At 41.5% G+C, this 12,999-nt stretch overlaps 1 protein-coding gene across 4 annotated transcripts in view; it reads left to right on the top strand.

The window, feature by feature from the left end:
- Positions 1-12,999, top strand: part of LOC105471803 (transmembrane protein 87B) — a 63,943-nt gene that overhangs the window by 17,000 nt on the left and 33,944 nt on the right. For all 4 annotated transcript variants that reach the window (XR_011611986.1, XM_071077101.1, XM_071077100.1 and 1 more), the window contains 4 exons: positions 2,569-2,619; positions 5,141-5,231; positions 8,967-9,028; positions 9,245-9,428. Coding sequence is in view for 3 of the 4 variants with exons in the window: in XM_071077101.1 (XP_070933202.1) it covers positions 2,569-2,619; positions 5,141-5,231; positions 8,967-9,028; positions 9,245-9,428 (388 nt within the window). In the remaining variant the exon portion in view is untranslated. The remainder of the gene's footprint in view (positions 1-2,568; positions 2,620-5,140; positions 5,232-8,966; positions 9,029-9,244; positions 9,429-12,999) is intronic.

The raw sequence follows: 12,999 nt of genomic DNA, 5'->3' as shown, positions 1-12,999 counted from the left end.
ATCAGAATAATACTGGCCTTATAGAATGAGTTGGGGAGGAGTCCTTCCTCAATTTTTTGGAATAGTTTCAGTAGGAATGGTACCAGCTCTTCTTTGTACTTCTAGTAGAATTTAGCTGTGAATCCATCTGGTCTTGGGCCTTTTTTTGGTGTAGGCTATTTCCATTTCAGAGTTTCTTATTGGTCTGTTCAGGGAATCAATTTCTTCCTGGTTTAGTCTTGGGAGGGTGTATGTGTCCAGTAATTTATCCATTTATTCTAAATTTTCTAGTTTGTGTGCATAGAGGTGTTGATAGTATTTTCTGATGGTTATTTGTATTTCTGTGGGGTTAGTGGTAACATTCCTTTTGTCATTTCTAATTAAGTTTATTGGATCCTCTGTCTTTTCTTCTTTATTAGCCTACCTGGCAGTCTATCTTATTAATTTTTTCAAAAAAACAGCTCCTGGATTCATTGATCTTTCGAATGGTTTTTCATGTCTCTGTCTCCTTTAGTTCAGCTCTGATTTTGGTTATTTCTTGTCTTCTGCTAGCTTTGAGGTTGGTTTGCTCTTGCTTCACTAGTTCTTTTAGTTGTGACGTTAGGTTGTTAATTAATTTGAGATCTTTATAACTCTTCTTTTTTTTTTTTTTTTTTTTTTTGAGACAAGAGTCTCTGTTGCCCAGGCTGGAGGGCAGTGGCGTGATCTCGGCTCACTCCACCTCCCAGGTTCAAGCAATTCTCCTGCCTCAGCCTCCCGAGTAGCTGGGATTACAGGCACCCACCACCACACCCAGCTAATTTTTGTATTTTTAGTAGACACGAGGTTTCACCATGTTGGCCAGGCTGGTCTCGAACTCCTGACCTCAGGTAATCCACCCGCCTCAGCCTCCCAAAGTACTGGCATTACAGGTGTGAGCCACCGTGCCCAGTCAAGATCTTTTCAACTTTTCAATGTGCGTGTTTAGTGCTATACATTTCCCTCTTCACATTGCCTTAGCTATGTCCCAGAGATTCTGGTATGTTGTATCTTTGTTCTCATTAGTTTCAAAGAACTTCTTGATTTTTGCCTTAATTTCATTATTCACCCACAAGTCATTCAGGAGCAGGTTGTTTAATATCCATGCAATTGTATGGTTTTGAAATATTTTCTTAATCTCGATTTCCAATTTTATTTGTTATGGTCTGAGAGAGTGGTTGGTATGATTTTGGTTCTTTTGCATTTTCTGAGCATTGTTTTATTTCTGATTGGCTGATTTTAGAGTATGTGCCATGCAGAGATGAGAAGAGTGTTGTATATTCTGTTATTTTTGGGTGAAGAGTTCTGTAGATGTCTATCAGCTCCATTTGATCCAGTGTTGAGTTCAGGTCCTGAATATCTTTGTTAATTTTATGCCTCAGTGATCTGTCTAATACTTTCAGTTGGATGTTGAAGTCTCTCACTGTTATTGTGTGGGAGTGTAAGTCTCTTTAAACATCTCTAAGAACTTGCTTTATGAATCTGGGTACTCCCGTGTTGGGTGCGTATGTATTTAAGATAGTTAAGTCTTCTCGTTGAATTGAACCCTTTACGACTACATAATGCCCTTCTTTGTCTTTTTTGATCTTTGTTGGTTTAATGTCTGTTTTGTCTGAAATTAGGCCTGCAACCTCTGCTTTTTTTCTGTTTTCCATTTGCTTGATAGATTTTTCTCCAACCCTTTATTTTGAGCCTTTGGGTGTCATTGCATGTAAGATGGGTCTCTTGAAGACGGCAAGCCGTTGGGTCTTGCTTCTTTATCCAGCTTATAATTGAGGCTTTTAGGATTGATATTGTGGTTAGCTGGTTATTATGCAGACTCATTTGTGTGGTTACTTTATAGTGGTAAAGTATAAAGTGGCTGGTAATGGTTTTTCCATATTTAGTGCTTCTTTCAGGAGCTCTTGTAAGGCAGGTCTGAATGAATTCCCTCAGCATTTGCTTGTCTAAAAAGTGTCTTATTTCCCCTTCACTTATGAGGCTTAGTTTGGCTGGACATAAAATTCTTGGTTGGAATTTCTTTTCTTTAAGAATGTTGAACATAGGCCTCCAATTCTCTTCTCCTTGTAGGGTTTCTGCGAAGAGGCTTGGTGTTAATCTGATGGACTTTCCTTTGTGGGTGACCTGACCTTTCTTTCTAGGTGCCTTTAACATTTTTCTTCATTTTGACCTTGGAGAATCTGATGATTTATGTGTCTTGGGGATGATCTTCTTGTAAAGTGTCTTGTGGGGGTTCTTTGCATTTCCTGAATTTGAATGTTGGCCCCTCTGGCTAGGTTGGGAAAGTTCTCATGGATGATACACTGAAATAGGTTTTTCACCTTGCTTCCATTCTCCCATCTCTTTCAGGAGCATCAGTGAGTCATAGGTTCAGTCTCTTTATATAATAGGGGTAATTTTTCAAAAGCAGAACTTTGTTACTTGTGTCTGGGATACAGTGAGATTTGTTCTTTGATGTTTAGCTTTTAATTTTTCATTTTTCTTCTAACTTTTTTTTCCTTAATTATTAAAACAACTTTTCTCCATAGAAATGCAGCAGTATAAAATAGCATTATTTACTCTTTTTTCCAGAATAAAGAACTAATAAATATCAGAAATGTTTCAAACCAGGAAAGATCAACGGTAAGCAGTTTGATTTGTCTTTAAATCAAATATACGTAAGTTATTGTAAGACTGAAAAAGGTTGCTAATGGATAAACACTTAGACAGTGATATATAGTAGGGTTATTAGAATTGTGGAAGGAAAAGGAAACATTATTTAAAACCATATGTTTTCAGGCCAGGTGCGGTGGCTCCTGCTTGCAATCCCAGCACTTTTGGAGGCTGAGGCAGGTAGATTGCTTAAGGCCAGGAGTTTGAGACCAGCCTGGCCAACATGGCAAAGCCTCATCTCTACTAAAAATATAACAATTAGCCAGGCATGGTGGTACATACCTGTAATCCCAGCTACTTGGGAGGCTGAGGCATGAGAGTCACTTGAACCTAGGAGGTGGAGGTTGCAGCGAGCTGAAATTGCACCACTAAACTTCAGCCTGGGTGACAGAGCAAGACTCTGTCTCAAAAAAAAAGTTTTCTTAAATATGTCTTTATGAATTTTGTATATACTGTTTCTATCTTTGTCTAAAAATATTCTTTTTTTTTTTTTTTTTTGAGACGGAGTCTCGCTCTGTGGCCCAGGCTGGAGTGCAGTGGCCGGATCTCAGCTCACTGCAAGCTCCGCCTCCCGGGTTTACGCCATTCTCCTGCTTCAGCCTCCCGAGTAGCTGGGACTACAGGCGCTCGCCACCACGCCCGGCTAGTTTTTTGTATTTTTTAGTAGAGACGGGGTTTCACCGTGTCAGCCAGGATGGTCTCGATCTCCTGACCTCGTGATCCGCCCGTCTCGGCCTTCCAAAGTGCTGGGATTACAGGCTTGAGCCACCGCGCCCAGCCTTAAAAATATTCTTAAAGCAATTTAAGATGAATTTCTATGCAGCCTTTCTTTTCTTTAAAAAATGAAATTCTCCCTCTAAATATCAAGACAGCATAGCAATGGGGTGTGCTTGTCATTAAGGATTTAAAGAAATAGAAACCATGAATGTAGCATGTGGGAGGGAAATTTTGGCATTTTGGGGAATTACTAAAAGTTAGAAGACTGAGTAAGAGGTCGAAAGGGTTGGGAGTTATGTGTAGGGACTAAAAGCAGGGTTGGGAGAGCTTCATGTTTGCTTTTATACTGTGACTCTTCATGTTTTCTCTTCAGCCATCTTTAAGAAGTCTGATAATGGAAAGGCACTTGTTCTGCAATGGCCAGGACAAACTTTGTACAAAATCTGTCATATCATGGGAAGTAGGAAATGAAAGAAATGGATAGGAAATATTCAGGAAATATTCAGGAAAGTGGAGTATAAAAAGCGTGGTCCAGTTTTGGGAGGGCATTGGAGAATTTACAAGCATTACAGTGGGAAGTTTTATTCCTTAGTGGAATTGCAAGTAACATAGTACCTTAAGAAATTTGAATCATTTAGCTTATGTACTTAATCTGAGTCATTTCTGACAATGTTATGTAACTTCCTCTTCCCCCAATTCAATTTAAAAAGCACACATTAGGCGGGGTGTGGTGGCGGGTGCCTGGAATCCCAGCTACTCGGAGGCTGAGGCACAAGAATTGCTTGAACCCAGGAGGCTGAGGTTGCAGTGAGCCAAGATCGCACCACTGCACTCCAGCCTGGGCGACAGAGCGAGACTCCATCTCAATAAATAAATTAATAAAAACCACACATTTAAATAAAACAAAATGTTTGATAATATTAGGATAAAATATGAGAAGAGTAATAGTAGAAAAGAAAGGTTGTTTTTGAGACATAGTCTCGCTCTGTCACCTAGGCTGGTGTGCAGTGGTATGATCTCAGCTCACTGCAACCTCCACTTCCCGGGTTCAAGCAATTCTTCTACCTCAGCCTCCTAAGTAGCTGGGACTACAGGTGCCTACCACCACGCCTGGCTAATTTTTGTATTTTTAGTAGAGACAGGGTTTTGCCACATTCGCCAGGCTGGTTTCAAACTCCTGTGCTCAAGTGATCCACCCGCCTTGGCCTCCCAAAGTGCTGGGATTACAGGCGTGAGTCACCCTGCTCAGCCCTAGAAAAAGTTTTTTATTGATAATATTAAACAATATATAGAATGGTAATATTAGAGGGAACCTGTAAAAATATAAAAGATAGAAAACATTGAAGAATGAGAAAAGCTTCTTTCCTCCTTTACCTTTTTAGGTCTGGGAGGATGGTGTCTAAAAAATAAGAGAAATAGCTATCCTTCCACTGCCTGCCATTCCTTTTCTGTTTTGTGTGTGTGTGTGTGTGTGTGTGTGTGTGTGTGTGTGTGTGTGTGTGTGTTTAAAAGAAACCCAATACAGCTGGGCACAGTGGCTCACACCTGTAATCCCAGCACTTTGGGAGGCCAAAGCAGGAGGATCACATGAGGTCAGGAGTTTGAGACCAGCCTGGGCAATATGGTGAGACCCCCAATCTCGAAAAAAAAGAAAAAAAAATTTTAGAAAGTAACCCAATTCAATTATTTTAAAATATGGCAAAAAGTTGTTCGGCTATATTATATAGCAATTTGTTGAAAATAACGTGAAGAATTTTTTTAATCTCTATTTCAGGATGTGGTAGCCAGAACTCAAAAAGATGGGTTTCATATCTTTATTGTTTCCATTAAAACGGAGAATACAGATGCAAGCTGGAATTTGAACGGTATAGTTAAACTGCATGCATGTTTACTATCTGCATTTTCTGTATTTTGTATTTTTGTCACTGACCTGAGTCAACATTCTCTGTTTCAAATACATCATTCAAAAATGAATTTCTGTTAATCATACATTTATTTTAGATACTTAAAATGTAACATTAAGCTCTCTTAATGATACTATTTATTTTTTAATAGATTGAAATTTTTACCGTGTTAAGATACATTTTTAAAATTTCAAACTTCAGGCCGGGCGTGGTGGCTCAAGCCTGTAATCCCAGCACTTTGGGAGGCCGAGACGGGTGGATCACAAGGTCAGGAGATCGAGACCATCGTGGCTAACACGGTGAAACCCCGTCTCTACTAAAAAATACAAAAACTAGCCAGGCGAGGTGGTGGGCGCCTGTAGTCCCAGCTACTTGGGAGGCTGAGGCAGGAGAATGGCGTAAACCCGGGAGGCGAAGCTTGCAGTGAGCTGAGATCCGGCCACTGCACTCCAGCCTGGGCGACAGAGAGAGCCTCCGTCTCAAAAAAAAAAAAAAAATTTCAAACTTCATAGTGGGATATAAAATTCCCCATTCTTTCAGATTAAAAAAAATGTTTTAACATGTAGAAATGTGTAGGCAACATTTTAGTTGTATTTCAAGTAGGTTATGTTCTCTGTTTCTTGAAAATGGCCATCATCAGGGATTTAAGATTTTTATTATTTGACAAATTTTATTTTAAAGGATCTGTCTGTAGCCCAGGAGTAGAAGCAGCATATCTGCCAGCATGTGGCTTCTATGGTCTGTGAGGCACCCCCACCACTGTAAGTTAGACCCTCTGTGCCTTGTTAAGCTGTGGTTCCTTAGTGCCACAAAAGTAGACTTGCAATAAGCAGTTTTCAAGAGAATGAATGTTTTCACATATTCTAGAATCACATTGGCTGATGTTTTCCGTAGTGGGTGTCTGCTGGGCCATCAGCATGTGAGGGCCCTGGGGATTTGATACTGTTCTGATTCAGCCAGTCAGCAGACAGAAACCAATCAGGTGAGGTAGGCATTGCTGCAGAGGAGGCACGGTCTGGTGTACTGCATGGCCCTTGGAGGGAAGCTGGCAAGGTGGCTGCTCTGGAAGAGTATGAGGTAAGGCTTCCTTCTGGAGATGGCATCGTGAGCCAGACTGTGCCAGTTAGAGGGAGCAGGGACCCTGATGCCATTCTGTCACCTAGCTGTCTTAGTCTGTTTGTGCTGCTATAATAGAATACTTGACACTGGGTAATTTATAAAGAACAGAAATTTATTTCCCCACAGTTCTGGAGGCTGGGATGTCTAAGACTAAGGTGCCAGCAAGTTTGGTGTCTGGTTAGGGCCCTGGTGTCTGCTTCCTAGATGGCACCTTAAACGATGTGTTCTCACATGGCAGAAAGGATGGAAGGGCAGGAAGCACATCAGGGGACAACCAGTCCACTCTCACAGGGTGGAGGCAGAAGAGCAAAGAAAGGCCTAACCTAGTTCCCTCCAGGCCTTTCGTAAGGCATTAATCTATTGATGAGGACAGAGCCCTCATGACTTAATCACTTCCCAAAAGGCCTCACTTCTTAATACCACCGCAGTGGGTGTGAAGCTTTAATGAATTTTTGAGGACATTCAGACCATAGAACTAGCCTTGTGCCTGCTTCTTTTCCAGGCATTGTGTCTTTTCCCCTGACACCAGCGGGGGGTTTTGAGTCCCCGCTAATTAGTAGCTGGAGCTGTTGCTGAGCCCCGCATGTTTTGCACTGTACTTGGCACTTGGTTTATTATTGCTGTCTCAGACAAAACTCAGCCTAGATTTGTGAGTTTGGTAATTTATTCCAAGTTATGACAAGGAAGATAAGGTCCCAGTGAGATCAGTGAATTAGCAAGGGGGCCAGTCTGAGTTCTTGTTTGGTAGCTGGGACTACTGTGCTCTTGTGTGTGACCAGATTTGGCGCAGGTTTTTAGAATAGTGTGGATACAAGTAAAGGTGTCTCTTTTTTTCTTTTTTTTTTGTAAATTGACAATTATAATGATATAAATGTATGGGGTACAAAGTGATGTTATAATCTATAAATACAGTGTGGAATAATTAAATCAAACTAGTTAACATATTCATCACCGCAAATGCTTAACATTTTTTGTGGTGAGAACATTTGAAATGTACTCTTAGCAATTTTGAAACATACAGTACTCTATTAACTATTCACCATGCTGTGCAGTGGAACTCAAAAAAAAAGAAAAAACTTACTCCTCTTGTCTGAGATTTTTTTTTATCCTTGGGCAATCATCTGCCCATGCCTCCTACCCCCCAGCCTCTGTACCCACCATTCTGCTCTCGTTTTACGAGTTTGATTGCTTTAGATTCCACATATAAGTGAAAATGTGCAGTATGTCTTTCTGTGCCCGACTCATTTCACTCAGCACGACGTTTTCCAGTTCCATCCATGTTGTTGCAAATGACAGAATTTTCTTCTTTTTAAAGACTGAATAGTATTTCATTGTGTATGTATAGACATTTTCTTCATCCAGTCATCTGTTGATGGACACTTACATTGATTCCATAACTTAGCTGTTGTTCATACTGCTGCAGTGAACATGCGGGTGCAGACAGCTTTTTGACAAACTGATTTTAGATCTTTTGGATAAATAGTAAAGTGGGATTACTGGACTATATGGTAATTCTGTTTTTATTTTCTGAGAACCTTCCATACTGTTTTTTATAATGGCTGTACTAATTGACATTTTCACCAACAGTGTACAAAGCATCCCTTTTCTCCACATCTTCATCAGCACTTACTGTCTTTCATCTTTTTGATAAAAGCCATTCTGACAGGTGTGAAATGATATTAGGGTTTTAATTTGCATTTCTCTAATGACTAGTGATGTTGAGCATTTTTCATATATTAGTATCTGTTGCTCATTGATATGTATTATTTTGAGAAATGTCTATTTAGGTCCCTTGCCTTTTTTTTTTTTTTCCTTGAGACAAGAACTCACTCTGTTGCCCAGGCTGGAGTACAGTGGCGTGATCTTAGCTCACTGCAACCTCCACCTCCCGGGTCCAAGTGATTCTCCTGCCTCAGCTTTTCAAGTAGCTGGGATTACAGGTGCATGCCACCACACCTGGCTAATTTTTCTGTTTTTAGTTGAGACGGGGTTTCACCGTGTTGGTCAGGCTGGTCTCGATCTCCTGACCTCAAGTGATCCGCCCACCTTGGCCTCCCAAAGTGCTGGGATTACAGATGTGAGCTGTCACGCCTGGCCCCTTGCCTGTTCTTTTAACGGAGTTTTTGTTTTCTTGCTATTGAGTTGTTTGAGCTTATATATTTTGGATATTAACTCCTTCTTGGATATATGGCTTGCAAATTTTATCTCCCAGTCTTAAGTTGTCTATGTCTACTGTTGTTTCCTTTGCTGCAAAGAAGCTTTTTATATTGATGTAATCCCATTTGTCTATTTTTGCTTTTGTTGCCTGTGCTTTCGGGATCAAATCCAAAAAGGCATTGCTCAGACCGGTGTTGTGTAGTGTTCTCCCTATGTTTTCTTCTAGCAGTTTTAGAGTTTCTGGTCTTACAGTGAAGGTATCTTGGCAAGGTGACATAATCAAACAATTACTAATTGTCCAATACCATGTATGTGCTACATTTGTTAGTGTGGTTTGTTATTCTTGGAGCCTTCTGGGAAATGAACTTACATTTAAAGACTTAAGACTGACAATTAACTCTCTCTTCTTCTCTATCCCAGTTTCTCTTTCTATGATTGGGCCTCATGGATATATCTCTGCATCAGATTGGCCCCTAATGATTGTGAGTATTTCTCATCATTTTTTCGTGTTTAAAAAATGAATTTTATACCCTGAGAGCTTTGTGGTAGTAATTCCTCAGTAGTTAATGCTTTGACATATCCTCTCTTTCTGGTTCCAGAGTGACTGGAAAATGAAGGGTTGGATACTTGAATGTAGAAGTGCCAGCTTCCAAATGATCCGAAGGCTTAACTGACTAAAATTGCTTCTCTTCCTGCAGTTTTACATGGTGATGTGTATTGTTTATATATTATATGGCATACTCTGGCTGATGTGGTCTGCCTGTTATTGGAAAGACATATTAAGAATCCAGTTCTGGATTGCAGCTGTTATTTTCCTGGGAATGCTTGAAAAAGCAGTTTTTTATAGTGAATACCAAAACATCAGCAACACTGGACTGTCAAGTAAGTTTTTTGACTTTCTGTAAATACAGTATGATCTAAGAGTTCCCCAGCATTTATGAGCAGAGCGGTGGGAGGCCCCCCTCTGAACAGGGGTTTGGAAACAGGCATATTATAGATGAAGAGAAGGAAAGCCAAGAAAAGAATGTCAGAGTAGGCCTCTGATCTGGCCGAGCATGTGTCTTCTCTTCGTTATGTTTTCCTTCTTGCTAACTTTCCCCTCACTTTCCTCCTGGGAAAAATAAAAGTCCCATTTCCTAAGGTTCAACTTGGATTAAAACAGCACAAAGTTCTGGACAGGGAGACTTCAGGTGCTGTCAATCCTTTTAACATATTTCTCCTTCCCCCCACATCTTCTTTTCCTTCTCCTTCAAAAAAGAAAAGAAAGGAAATTGGCCACAGGGAGTAAAATCAGGGGTGCTGGAATGGATGGTGCCTGCAGCCTCCTTGTGCTCTCCCCACCTCGTTACTCCCGCAGAGATCTTCATATGACCAGTGGAGGCACCATCACAGTTTACAGAGTGGAGTTTGTGAAGCAGGGAGGCCGTACAGCTGGGCATCCTCAGATGTGTGCCCCAGACTTCTAGAAAGTAGATTTCAGGCCAGAGAAGTAGAGGTACAACTCTCCCACCGAACCCTTGGAAAGAGAGTGCTCAAAGGGGTTGAAGGTGCTCAAGAGTGTACTTCTGAGTGACCAGTTACAAATGGTCTTGATGCAGATTTGCAAAGGGCATGATTTTGTCTGTGATTGATTGACTGATTGATTGACAAGGTCTTGATCTGTTGCCCAGTCTGGAGTGCATGGGTACGATTTTGGCTCACTGCAGCCTTGACCTCCAGGCCCAAATGATCTGCCCACCTCAGCCTCTGGAGTAGCTGGCACTATGTATCTGTTACTTATTTAAAAATACTCTAGAGAAAAAATGAATTAGACTATAGATGAAACAAATTTGCCAGAATGTTGCTAATTATTGAAGCTGTGTGTTGGGTACATGGGAAATCATTATATTGCTTTCTCTCTTTTGGGGAATATTTGACATTTCCCCAGATAAAAAGTTTAAAAGGACAAGTACCAAAGAACAAAGAAAGGGCAGACATCCAGGATGCATATTAGAGATATCGCTACTCTGTATGAAGTTTTTTATGGTGTTTGTGTGCGCGTGCGTGCGTGTGTGCATGCTCTAAACCAGATGATGAAGGAAGGGTAGGTCTGCTGCTTAGAATTGAAGCATTCCGGAATGTAGAGAAGGCAGTTCTGATGCTTTGCTGTCAGTGGTGGTGATCTCTTGTTTGGTGAGGGTAAAGGGTGGCATGCACTTTAATGTGGAGCAGCGAAAACCTGAGATCCATGAAGAGATGAGAGGCCGTCTGCCATCCTCAGGGAATCTAGGCTGTCCAAGATGGCACTGGAGGGCTTGGAAGAGATACCCAGACCGCTGTCAGGGTCTTTGAGGAGTCCCGTCCAATAGGAGAGGTGAGCAGGAACTGAGGTCCTTTCTGATTTTCCCAGGTGGGAATTCTGGGACAGGGGCTTTATTGCCCAGCATTGATCTTGAAGCATCAAATTTAGAAAAATCATTAGAAGGATGAGAAGCATTGATTGTTAGGACCCGACATGGGTACATTAAGAATAGATCATGTCAGACTCATTTTTTTGGTTTTGGGGTGCTAGATTGACAGTTAGGAAGATGTAGTAAACTTAGTATAGCTGACTTCTTCAAGGCATTTGACAAGGCCTCTTGTTTCTTATGGACAAGATGAGCTGAAAACTGGTGGTGCAGCCATGTCTAAAGAGTTCATGGAAGTAATCACTGGTCAGCCTAGACCTGTGCTGTTTTCTGTGGTAGCCACAAGCCACATGTGGGTACTGAAGTAAAATTAAATTACATTAAAAATTAAGTTCCTCAGTTATTCTAGCTGCATCTCAAGTGCTCAGTAACCAGAGGTGACAAGTGACTGCTGTATTGGACAGCACAGAGATAGACCACTTCCATCATTGCAAAAAGGTCTGTGGGACAGCACCGGTCTGGAACAATGGTTCTCATCCCTAGTTTTGCATCAGCATCACTTGAAGAACTTTAAAATGGTACCAGTGCCAGAGATTCTGATTAGGGCAGACCTAGGAATTGGGGCTGTGTAGAGGCTTCCAGGTGATTCTAATATGCATCTAGGATTGAGAACCATTGAGCTAGGAGGCTTCGAATGGTGTCTCTCAGATTTTAGACCTTGTTGCTGGTTTATTCTTGTTGTGAATCTGTTGGTTTGTTCAACTAACATTTATTGTGTGACTATGTAGACAGCATTCTCTTAAATTTTGTGGATGATGTGAGGCCGGCCAGGGTCGTAAATACTTAGGGGCATATGGCCGGGCGCGGTGGCTCAAGCCTGTAATCCCAGCACTTTGGGAGGCTGAGACGGGCGGATCACGAGGTCAGGAGATCGAGACCATCCTGGCTAATACAGTGAAACCCCGTCTCTACTAAAAAATACAAAAAAAAAAAAAAACTAGCTGGGCAAGGTGGCGGGCGTCTATAGTCCCAGCTACTTGGGAGGCTGAGGCAGGAGAATGGCGTAAACCCGGGAGGCGGAGCTTGCAGTGAGCTGAGATCCGGCCACTGCACTCCAGACTGGGCAACAGAGCCAGACTTTGTCTCAAAAAAAAAATAAATAAATAAATAAAAATACTTAGGGGCATAGAGAATCATTTTAGATAGACCTTTTTCACTTGAAGATACATGATGAGAGGCAAGAGAGTTGACATGATGAATAGAAAGGTGAAATTTAATGGGTAAGATCTTGAACTTAGGTTTAGAGTACAGCTTGCAAAAATACCAATGGAAAAGTTTTAAAAAGAGTTTAAAAGTTGAAGCTGATGAAAAGCAAACTCAACATAGGCAATAATAGGGTGGTTGCCTCCCAGAAGCTCCCACAACCTTAGATTGCAGCAGGAGCCTGGGAGGAGTTGAGAATCTTGCTGTACAGGTCACACTGTACCAGAAAGGTTGTAGTCACATTACCTCAAGAGGAGTATAGACAGCCTATGGAGGCATTGACAGCACACTCATCCCTCAACATTTGTGATCATAAACCCCTTCTTCACATTCTGCACTCTTTTGCAGAGCTCATCCATTGTTTTCCTCCTGAAGCTTTCTCTCCCGTGGAGCTGTCTATCCTGAGCTACAGACATAGTTTACCAATCCCTCCTTTGTTCCTTTGTTTATTGTTGTTGACTTCCCACGGCCCTTAACATCGAGTCCAGACTCCATGACAGGGGCTCCAAACTGCACGACTGGTCCCTGCCTTTATGACCAGCCTCTTTTCTTGACATCTACCATTACACTGTCTGCTGCAGGCATAATGAACTTACTTCTTGCAACATAGTTTGGTTTTCCTCTTTTCTTCTCTCTGCCTTTGCACGTGCCGTGTTCTTTGCTTTGTCATCCCCCACCCCCCAAAACTTAACTCCTACTTAGCCTTCAAGTTCTGATTTAGATGTCATTTTTTTCTGAGTTTTTCGGGACCCAATTCTAGCTCCCCCAGGTGTAGATGAGACTGGCCTTCTTCCAAGTCTGGA

The sequence above is a fragment of the Macaca nemestrina genome, chromosome 13 (genome assembly GCF_043159975.1).
Source record: "Macaca nemestrina isolate mMacNem1 chromosome 13, mMacNem.hap1, whole genome shotgun sequence".
Taxonomy (NCBI): domain Eukaryota; kingdom Metazoa; phylum Chordata; class Mammalia; order Primates; family Cercopithecidae; genus Macaca; species Macaca nemestrina.
This window is presented reverse-complemented; position numbering and strand designations above follow the sequence as displayed.